This window comes from Bos mutus, chromosome 8 (assembly GCF_027580195.1).
Source record: "Bos mutus isolate GX-2022 chromosome 8, NWIPB_WYAK_1.1, whole genome shotgun sequence".
In the NCBI taxonomy this organism is placed as follows: Eukaryota; Metazoa; Chordata; class Mammalia; order Artiodactyla; family Bovidae; genus Bos; species Bos mutus.
In genome coordinates this window covers 85,406,646-85,418,321 of record NC_091624.1, presented here as the reverse complement: position 1 = coordinate 85,418,321, position 11,676 = coordinate 85,406,646, and the positions used below count along the sequence as shown (strand labels likewise).

The window sequence follows — 11,676 nt, the reverse complement described above, 5'->3', positions numbered from 1 at the left end:
TGTTCTGTATTCCCTTTTTCCTTAACAAGTACCTCAGATGGTTATAATTCTTTACTTGGTAGGATGACCCAAACTTTTGTTTCTGAAGGGCCTGCACCATTAATAGTCCTTCTTGGGTTGGGTTTTCCACTGATTTCCCATTGATTTTGATCACAGGGTACAGTAAATAAGGGATGCCCTAAGGAGTCACCTGTACTGCAAATATACTCTTCCATACATCTATGGTGAAGTAGTAGTCCAATTTCCCCTTGGTTCACTTCAGTTCAGTCGCTCAGTCGTGCCCGACTCCTTGCAACCCCATGAATCGCAGCACGCCAGGCCTCCCCGTCCATCACCAACTCCCGGAGTTCACTCAGACTCACGTCCATCGAGTCAGTGATGCCATCCAGCCATCTTATCCTCTGTTGTCCCCTTCTCCTCCTGCCCCCAATTCCTCCCAGCATCAGTCTTTTCCAATGAGTCAACTCTTCACATGAGGTGGCCAAAGTACTGGAGTTTCAGCTTTAGCATCAGTCCTTCCAAAGAACACCCAGGGCTGATTTCCTTTAGAATGGACTGGTTGGATCTCCTTGCAGTCCAAGGGACTCTCAAGAGTCTTCTCCAACACCACAGTTCAAAAGCATCAATTCTTCGACGCTCAGCTTTCTTCCCCTTGGTAGTCAGAATCAATTATTCAAATGAGTACAGTAAGTGCTTTCTTGCCTTATAGATCAGAATCAGGCAGAGTCCAAAGTGACTGGGTAGGAGTCTTAATTTCCAGTTCAATGGAATTACTGTTGTATCTCCTGATGGAAGCATTCCTCCTTTTGATGCTAAGAACTAAAATATTGGTCACAGGGATAAGAAGAAAAATTTTGCTCTTGAGTCACTAGGAGTAATAATGAATGGTACTACTTCCCATTCCCAGCCCTTGATTCCTGGATCTGTGAATCATGGCTGTGGGAAAGACGGCACCATATACTGGATTCTAACTCAAGGCACATACAGCCTCCTTGAAACTTATCTTAGCCCTGCAAGATATCGCCACCTAGCTGGCACTGTAACTGAGCCTTCAAAAGGTCATTCCACCATTCTACCTAACTAGCTGCTTTGAGATGGTGAACATGGTCAGTCCATCATCCTATTTACTTACTAAAATCTTCCTCTGCTGAGGTCACCTTTTAGTGTTCACATGGGACACAAAAATTTGCACCTTTCTGACCCATTTGGAGAGATCTATCCACATATCTTTTCTCCAAGCTTCTTTCATCGTTACAAATGTGTACCTTCCAAGTCCCAGAGTATTCAGCCAAACCATTGGCCACAATCCTTGGACTTCTTGAGTTACTGTTGAGTTTGGAGAATTCTTTACTCTAGACATAAGTCCTTTGTCAGATATTTGTAGTTTGCAAATATTTTCTCCCACTCTGTAGCTTGTCTGTTTCCAGAGCAAGAGTTTTGATGGTTTGATTAGTTTTGATGGTTAAATTCACCAATTTTTCTTTTGTGTATCATGCTTTTGGTGTCATGTATAGAAACTTTTCTCCTAGTCTTGGATCCTGGAGATTTTCTCTTATGTATTTTACACTTAAACGTATGATTCATTTGTGTCTTAAAGTTTAGGTCAAGTGTTTTTTTTTTCCCCAAACCTAGGGATTTCCAGTTGCTTCAGCATCATTTGTTGAAAGGCTATCCTGACTCCATTGAATTGGCCTATTTTCACAGGTATGTTTTTTGGTGCTCTGTTTTATTCCATTGATCTATGTGTATATTCCTCTATCAGTACCACCCACTCTTTATTAGTGTACCTACATAATACATCTTGAAATTGGGTAGAGTGTTTTCTCCCACTTAAATTTTTCTTTGGGTTTGAATACAAATTTTAGAAGCTTGTCTCCATCTTCAAAACATCTTGCTGTGATGTTGGTAAGAATCGTGTTAAGCCTGTATATCAGTTTGGAGACAGCTGACATCTTTGCTTCTTAACAGGAAGTGTTCTACCTTCAATCATTAAGCATACTGTTAGATGTAGGCGTTTTTGAGATGTTCCTATAAAATTGAAGAAGTCCCTAGTTTTCTGAGGTTTTTCTTTTCCATGCATGAGTATTGAAATTTTCAAATGCTTTCCCAAAAGTTTCATGGTCACCTGATAGTTCTTTAGTCTATTAAAATAACAGCATGCACTGACTGATTTTTGAATATAGACCATCTAGATCTTGCATCTTCTGACCAATATCCTTCATGAAAAATTCTAAATAGAATTTATGCAAATTTGCATTAGTTTCCTATTGCTGCAGTCACAAGTCACCACAAACCTAGTGGCTTAAAACAGCAAAAACTTAATTTCCTGCAACTCGAGGTATGCAAATCGGTTTCACTAGCCTAAAGTCAAGGTGTCAACAGTGCTGTTTCTTCCTAGAGGCCTGGCATACAATCCCTTCCCTTCCCTCTTCCAGTCTCCAGGAACTGCCTACATTTTTTTGGTTCATGGCCTCTTCCTCCATACGTATAGCTATGGGGGTAGCATCTTCAAACTTCTCCATCCCTCTGCCTCTGCAGTAACATTGCTATCTTGACTCCTTAGAAGCCAGTGGGTCCCACCAAATAAATCAGGATTATCTCTCCACTCAAGATCTGTAATTACATTGCAAAGTGCCTTTTGCCATAAAAAAGTAACAAATTCATGGGATTCTCCAGGCAAGAATACTGGATGCGTTGTCACACCCTCCTCTGGGGAGTCTTCCTGACCCAGGGATCGAACCTGTGTCTCTTATGTCTCCAGCATTGGCAGGTGGTTTCTTTACCACTAGCGCCACCTGGGAAGCACAGCCTAGGTATAATGTCATATAATAAAGATAATGCCTTGCCATTGAATAGCAACATAATACACACTTGACCTTAAAAATGCGACAGTTGACAGTCATTTCTTCTTCTTGTTTTTACATGGTGGGCATCCACTAGCATTAGAAAAAGTACAGTTATGGTAGTATTTATGGTACTCAAAATGCTGTCAAGTTGTAACTGTATCACTGTGGCTTGCAGTGTGCCTACCAGTCCTGCAAAGCGGTGAGCACACTACATCAAGTCTCTGCCGCAACTACTCACCTGAACTACTGTAGTGCTAAGGCGGCCATAAACAATACAGAAATGAATGAGCATGTGTTCCAATTAAACTTTATTGATGGACATTAAAATTTGAATTTCATATAACTTTTACATGCTATATAGTTCTCCTTTTGATTTTTTAAAAACATTTAATAATAACATGAAAATCATTCTTAACTTACTGTAGGTTATGCAAAAACAGGCAGTAGGCCAGATGTGGTCTGTGAGCCATAATTTGCCAACTCTGCCTTAAACTCATGGGACCTATATATTTCAAAGCAGGGAAGGAGGAATAGCAAGAACATAAATAAGTGAAGAGGTAAAAGTTACTTTTGTGTTATAAAGGAAATTAAATAGCAAGATGACTAGGGAATGCTTAAGGAAATTTGTAAATGCAAACCTGAATGATATGCAGGAGCCAGTCATGGGAAAGTTAAGTACAGAATATTGGAGAGAGAGAGAATACAAAGGCAATGGCTGGAGACAGGCAGGTTTGGTGAATCGGAGGAAGCAAAAAGTTAGGTGTGGCAGGAACATAGGAAAGAGGGGAAATGACCAGGGAATGTTTGAGAGTCTAAATAAGGATGACCGTTGTTAAGAATTTAATTAGCAGACTTGCGAGGACTAGTCTAATTAATGCACTTGGTTTGTAGCCCTTGCTAATTTATATGACCACACAAAATATTGTGATTTTAAAAAAAACAGAGAGAGTGAAGGAGAAGATGTTTTTATTTTTGCTGAATTGTTCTAGGAAAATACAGTATCTCCTATATAATCCAGTAGACTGAGAACAGATACAATTGGACTGCACCATTTATTTCATTAAATGCTCACTCTTCAGTTGTAATGCTTTGCTTTATATTTGCTTTCAATACAAATGTGTTGCTTATCAGGTGATTTAGAGCATTTATAGCAGCTTTATGTAAAAAGTTTAGTTTCTTAAAAAACTCAACATTAAGGCTTCAGTTTAAACTTTTTTCTTTGATAATTTGTATATGCCAAGCTTGTTCTAATTTCTTGTAATGTACTGGAAGGAAAACCATTTTCAAGTTTGCATTGATTTGTGGCAATATTTGTATTCAACAATCAAATGTGACACTATTTCCTTTTAAATGGCTATGCACTTAATTAGTTTCACTTGTTCAGCAATTAATTGGTTTCAGAGACTTCTTATTTTGGTATTGACCCTGACTATTGATAGTTGGAGCAGATATTATATCAGGACTGCAGTGTATGTTTTCTGATCACACCACATAAAGTTTTCACATCTGAAAAAAAGTTCTCAATCATGATATCATCTAGTATCTTTCATAACTGTAAAATATTCTTCAACTAGTCTCTTTTTTTCATTTATTTTTTCCAGTATTGCTTCTAGTAAATATGTGGCAAAGGGAAGCTGTAAAAGAAACAGAAAAAAAAAGATGATCAAAACTCTGTATTTTCTTCAGTTCAGAAACATATACTAAATATCATTAAACCATTTGAACTGAGCTATCTGCAAACTCTGCACCCATAATGGTACCCTACTGGGTCTCTTTTCAACTGATCTTGCTGGTTAGTGTGGGTAATTTTGTCTTTTATCATAAAAATGATACAGGAGCAGAAGTAAAATGAAGAAAGATAAACGCCTTATTGAACAATCCATGGTTTACTGACTGTGTTAATGTTGTAATCTGCAATACAAGCAGCTGAGCCATTTATCTTCAATCAGTTGATCAATAGCAGGCTACAGCCCTCTCTAGGGCCCACAGGCCCACAGAAGTAGCACTATATGTTCATCACTCATAAGAGAGGGAGAGCGAACTATCAATATACTTGCCTGTGTTACAGCTGAACGTCTCGAGGATTGTAGGGTGAAATTTCAGAGGAAAAAAAAATGGCAAAAGTATATACATTGATTAAGTTGTTATAGAAAAGTTTATTTGGCATATCAAAGTGTAATACACATGTTGCAAACTGCTGAGTTTATGAAATGTAGAGTACATTTTAAAATTTAATAATTTATATAACATTTCTGGTAAAGTTTTATTGTTCCTGGGCTTTATTGAGTTGCCTGTAGAACTCATAACAATACACTTATAGGTGACAAGTACAGGCAAATCTGAAATGTTCCCCAGTTGCCACCCAAAGCCATACTGACTTTCTTTTATCCTGCTTCCCAGCTATCTAGTGTCATGCAAGAGATTTGTAACAATCAAGAAACTCATTAATTCAGTTTTTGGAATTGTCCTTTTGATTAACCAGGGAAGACTACTTTTGTCTCCCTGAATAGAATAAGGACACTTAAGCCCAGCACCCCTTCCCTACAGAGGTGTACAGTCGGGCCATTCTAGGACAGCCACTGCAGCGTCGCTGGTCAGCACCCAAACAAAATCAGCCCAGTACCCTCCGTGTAAATTGCTCAGTTGTGCTCAGATCGCTGTGCTCAGCCACAGTGATTATAATTAGCTAACCCCAGCATAATGGTTATTTTCTGAATTCAAACGGAAAAAAAGAGAAAAGACTGGCCAGTGGTGGTGAAACAACAGGCCAAAATGGCGCAGACTGTGTAAGCCATGAAGAAAACACAGAGACCAAAGCTGGTCCATAGAATTTCCTCAGATCCTAAATAGCTTTCTAGTTTATACTCTTGAGTCTCTGTAAGGAGACACTATCTATAGTCTATGTAAGGAGCTTCACACATTTGTCTTACTTAAAATTTAACACTAAATAAAGTATAAGATACAAAAATACCATATTTCTTCACTTTTTAAGATACAGGTGAATATAAGATACCCACATTGACTTAAAAACAACTTTTTCTGGAAAAAAAGGAATCTACCATATTAAATATACACAAATTTGCATATGTATTTTAATTTCAGAAATGTGAAAATGTGGGAAAATGCATCATAGAATCAAGGAACAAGAATATGTTAGATTTCCTTCTGGAAGATAATGATACAGCAAATCCTTACTTTGAGAAAACTGCCTTTCTGGGATGCATAAAAGTTATACATATTTGCCAGTTTTACAAATGAGATAATTCTCAGGGCATTAATATTAGATGTTAAAGAAATACACACACATACACACACACACACACAAAGGCAAAACTATCGGGTAACTTTGTTTTGCCTATGGCCCTCAGTACTGTATGCAATCCAACAAAAAAGGAAACAAACACGATGAGAATACCCTCCCATCTCTTCCTGGTAGAGCAAAAGCAGAAACGAGTATTTTAAAAAGTTGTTCTAAAAAGTACAAGTTGTTCTAAGAAAAAAGAGTTCTCTGAACAAGTAAGTGTGGGAAACAAACCAAAGTTTAAATGTTATTTTATTTCTGGATCTCTTAGAGACTTTACTATGCTAATGCACTGTTTCTTGCAGAGGGCAATGTATACCCTGTTTCTAAATTCATGGTCCACACTTTTCTCATAGTCTATTTATCATGTGGCACTGATGGCCCATGGAACACACTCTAGGAAGCGTGCTGGTTCTACGATTTCCTATATAGTGATGTCACAAGCACTTTTACCAGGCCACAATGTACTGACATTAATTATCTCATCTGCACATTTCATTTTCAGGTTAAAAACTCGGCCTAGTTTTTATTATCTTGCAATCAGAACAATTTTCAACATGTCATGTACTTGAACATTTGGCTTCCCTCTAAAAATAGTCTAATAAGAGTTTCTCTTCCAGGAAGCCTCCAAGGTGGAACAAGAGGTCCATTGACTAATTTATTGCTAATAACTCTTATATTCTCTTCCTTTGGCTCCCAATAAAACGAAAAGCCCCACAGTTAAACACAACTGTTTGAATTGTGTCTCCTAAGCTTTGTATAGAGGCTAACACTTGATGAAGTTCAAGAAGCAGCCTATCCTTTAATCAAGATGCCCAATTTGTGTACATCCATCTCCCCTTGTAGGTTCTTCTATTTTTCTCTACAAATAGGTCAGAAAAAACCTTTACAATAATTTCTCTTTATATAATAAAGAGAAAAGCTCATAATATCTCACAAGGTTGTTGGAGATTAAGTGCAGGTTGGGAAGATTTCCTGGAGAAGGAAATGGCAACCCACTCCAGTACTCTTGCCTTGAAAATCCCATGGACGGAGGAGCTTGGTGCAGGCTACTATCCATAGGGTTGCAAAGAGTCGGGCACGACTGAGCGACTTCACTTATTTCATACAGGCAGCGTAAGAGTCTGTTCTTTTCTCCCTCAGATACAAAAAGAAAGCACAACTCTTTTACTGACAGGATTTTGGACTTGGGTTGAAGTGGCAACCTGACTGGCCAACAGCAAAGCTCTTTTCTCCCTTGCTCCATCATATGTATAGGTGAAACAACAAACCTGCAGAATATGCTGTCTTGGGTTTCATCTCGGAATATGCTGGGGCCTACGAAGTCCACAAAGTCTGCTGGGCTTTCTGCATAATTTCCTTATCTCTTTTGCATAAATATAGAAATGACCGTCTTAGTTATGTTACTGCAGTTACACAGGCTTGAACTCTTCAGCACAAGGAGAAAAATGGACAGGGGAAGAGCTGATACTCCATAAGATTTCTTGGAATGGAAATTTAATTAGGACATCCAAACAACCGTGAGTTTTACTTGGTCTATACTGTAATCTTTCTTTAAAGATTAACTAACGTATGCGTTTGTTTATTTTTGACTGTGCTGGTTTTCCTTTGCTGCATGTGGGCTTTCCCTAGTTGCAGAGAGTGGAGGCTGCTCTCTAGTTGCGGTGCCTGGGTTTCTCACTGAGACGGCTTCTCTTGCTGTGGAGCACAGGATCTAGGATGTGAGGACTCAGTAGTTGAGGCACATGGGTTTAGTTGCCTCCATGGTAAGCGGAATCTTCCTGGACCAAAGGTTGAACCTGTGTCCCCTGCACTGGCAGGCATATTCTTAACCACTGGACCATCAGGGAAGTCTCTATACCATAGTCTTGAAGGGGGTCTTTCTGGTTGTTCTGGCTGTCCTTGTTGGAAAAGGTGACTTCTCTTATGGGAAACACTTCCCCTAACTTCACACAGATTTTAGGCTTCTCTTACATGTAAATGACCACAGATGTATGCCAGTGATAGAACTTCATCACTCACACTTACAAAGTATGACTTCATTTAGAGGCATTTCTGTAGAAAGGTAAGATATGACTGATACTTGCAGATGCTGGAGAGCTACATTGGAAGAATAACAAAGCCTCAAATCTGTAACTGTGAAACACACAGATAGTTTACAGCATCGGCATGAACTGGGAATGTGCTCTCAATAGTATAAAATTGAACATTTTTGTGTTGAAAGAAAAAGACTGAAGTAAGGGTATCTTTTTAAATCTAAAGGGCAAGATTAACAATTTTTTTAAATTTTATTTTTAAACTTTACAATATTGTATTGGTTTTGCCAAATATCGAAATGAATCCGCCACAGGTATACATGTGTTCCCCATCCTGAACCCTCCTCCCTCCTCCCTCCCCATACCATCCCTCTGGGTCATCTCAGTGCACCAGCCCCAAGCATCCAGTATCGTGCATCGAACCTGGACTGGCGACTCGTTTCATACATGATAGTATACATGTTTCAATGCCATTCTCCCTAATCTTCCCACCCTCTCCCTCTCCCACAGAGTCCATAAGACTGTTCTATATATCAGTGTCTCTTTTGCTGTCTCACATACAGGGTTATTTTTACCATCTTTCTAAATTCCATATATATGCGTTAGTATACTGTATTGGTGTTTTTCTCTCTGGCTTATGTCACTCTGTATAATAGGCTCCAGTTTCATCCATCTCATTAGAACTGATTCAAATGAATTCTTTTTAATGGCTGAGTAATACTCCATTGTGTATATGTACCACAACTTTCTTATGAATTCATCTGCTGATGGACATCTAGGTTGCTTCCATGTCCTGGTTATTATAAACAGTGCTGCGATGAACATTGGGGTACACGTGTCTCTTTCCCTTCTGGTTTCTCAGTGTGTATGCCCAGCAGTGGGATTGCTGGATCATAAGGTGGTTCTATTTCCAGTTTTTTAAGGAATCTCCACACTGGTCTCCATAGTGGCTGTACTAGTTTGCATTCCCACCAACAGTGTAAGAGGGTTCCCTTTTCTTGTTTTCAGTTTGAAAACTATTACCAAATGGTATTGTTTTCAAAATAAAAATTGACTTTAATCCAGCTGAGTCATACTCAAGTAAAGATATTACATGTTATTTATTATACTTGCTTTTAACAAAGATATGATTCAATGAGATTTTGAGAGTTTAGTAAGAGAGACTGATATAGTTTGATAATTATAAAATTAAAGGTGGAAAATTTGGTATAAATAAATATTTGTATGGTTATTCAGCTATCTTGTAATTAAAAGATTGAACTTCATAAAATAACCAAGCATGGTATGAGAAACAATGATTTATTTATAGTTTAAAACTTGCACTTAATTATAAGCTAAGTTTCCTAAATATTGCTTATATTTCTGGCACATATCTATCTACATACTTATCTATCTTAGAGTGTCACTGAATATTGAAGTCTGTGTCTGCTCTTCTTTGGTAAAAGCTATAACTTGTTTTCCTTTCACCCCCAATTTTTTATAGTGGTAAAATGCGCAAAACATAAAATTTACCTTTTACCTTTAATGACATATGTCTTTTTCCTGGTATCATGAAAGTAGGCCTGAGATGGTTAAATTAAAAAAAAAAAATCCCAGTAAGGCTCTGAATGGAGAATTTTTAACTCTTGCAACTTCAGCTGGATGTGAGGAGTGAGTGTGTGTGGGTGGCTGTGTGTGTTTATGTGTGTGGAGAGAGTTCGCATGGGAGTTCGCATGTATGTGGCATGTTTTAAGTATGTTGTAAGTGCAACACTGAATGCAACAGAGTAAAGGTCTTCAAGGACATTTGTTGTAAAGAGAAACTTTCTGGTAACCTTCAGGCTGGAAGTTATTCTATTTACTAAAGCCAGGGAGATTTATAAAACCTTCCCACTGCTGTGTCACAAAGCATCTATAGAAGGTAAGCATATTTTGCAGAAAGGGCACAGAGGAAAGAGCCATTTTAAATTTCAGCATTTGTAAGATCTGAAGCAACCTAATAGGAAGAGGGATATTTAAAGGCAAATAAAAACCACTGGTCAAAGTCTGTACTTTAAGTTATCAACAACCCAAGGCAGGATTTTTGATATGGCTCCCATACAAGAAAGTGATCTACACAAAGTAGATGAAAACTGCCTGAGTGAAATCTGGAAAACTAAATCAGGACACATTTTCTAGCCATTCCTGGATAAGGGTTTTTGAAATATAAATCCTAGTAAAGAAGCACATTGCAGTTTTAACTGTATATTACTTGCTTTATATAAGTACACATATTTCATTATACATACCCATAATTCCGTTCAAGTTTGTTGAAAAACTTTCATAGTTTTTATATTTTATCTGTTTATTGTTCTCCATCACCAGAAATATTAGCTCCATGAGGACAGTGATTTTTGTCTCTTGTTCACCACTATATCTCCAAACCTGAAATGTGGTAGACACTACTGCATGAATTACCTTTCATGCAGTAGACACTTTGCAACATGTTTTTAAAATGCCTTCCATAGCTTGGGTTCAACTTTATCTCCACTAATTCTTTCCATGGCCTTATAAACTCACAAGCACATAAGATGGTTTCAGGTATTATTAAGGCCTGAAAACAAAACTAAATGACCTTTTCTATAATTTCAATTTTGAGGATCAGAATGGACAGAACAATTAAACAATGTCTCTTAGAGGGCAAATGTAAATAACTGACTCCTATCTGTTTGCATATAGGAGGAAGTAATATCAATTAGAATACTATAGAGGTACAGCTCCTTCTGTGCCAACTGAAAGGAAACCTATTAAATATGAAGTTTAAAAATTTATCTCATTTATTCATAGTTATGGCCAATGGACAGAAATTCAAATTCAAATGCATTTAACACAGTCTCTGCTAATGGGGGGTAACACGGCATATGTGATATAATAACTTTATTGGATTTACTTTTAAAGGTATTCTTTTTATTCTTTGTTCACTGTCTCATATTAAGGGATTCATTTTTTAAATGGAGACATAATTCACATAACATAAATTTCTCCATTTTGAAGTGTATAATTCATTGGTTGTACACAGCTGTAGAACCATTACTTTCGTCTAATTCCAGAATGTTTTCATCTCCCCCAAAGAAACCCTGTACCCATTAGCAGTCACTGTTCCTCTGCCCCCATTCTCTGGCAACCACTAACCTACTTTGTCTTGATTTGCCTCGTCTAAACATTTCATATGAATGCAATCATACAATAAGCTGCCTTTTGTGTATGGCTTCTTTCACTTAGCATAAAGGATACAAGGTTCTTCCATGCTGTATGATGTATCATCATGTCATTTCATGACTGAATAATATTCCACATATGCATATAACATGTTTTATTTATTCATCCGTCATTTGACAGACCTTTGGACTCTTCTACTTTTGAGCTATTATGAACTACTGAGCGCTATGAACGTTTATGTAGAAATTTTTATATGGACGTATGTCTTCACTTATCTTGAGTAGATACCTAGGGATGGAACTGCTGGCTCACATAA

General features: G+C 37.7%; 1 protein-coding gene across 5 annotated transcripts in view; it reads right to left on the bottom strand.

The window, feature by feature from the left end:
• Positions 1–3,146: 3,146 nt before the first annotated feature.
• Positions 3,147–11,676, bottom strand: part of CNTLN (centlein) — a 357,018-nt gene continuing 348,488 nt past the window's right edge. For 3 of the 5 annotated variants that reach the window (XM_070375940.1, XM_070375942.1, XM_070375944.1), the window contains one exon: positions 4,514–7,285. In XM_070375940.1, the coding sequence (XP_070232041.1) occupies positions 7,034–7,285 (252 nt within the window). In that variant the 3' untranslated portion in view covers positions 4,514–7,033. Of the gene's footprint in view, positions 4,481–4,512; positions 7,286–11,676 lie in introns of those variants that run through there. The other 2 variants (XM_070375941.1, XM_070375943.1) reach the window with 2 other exon arrangements.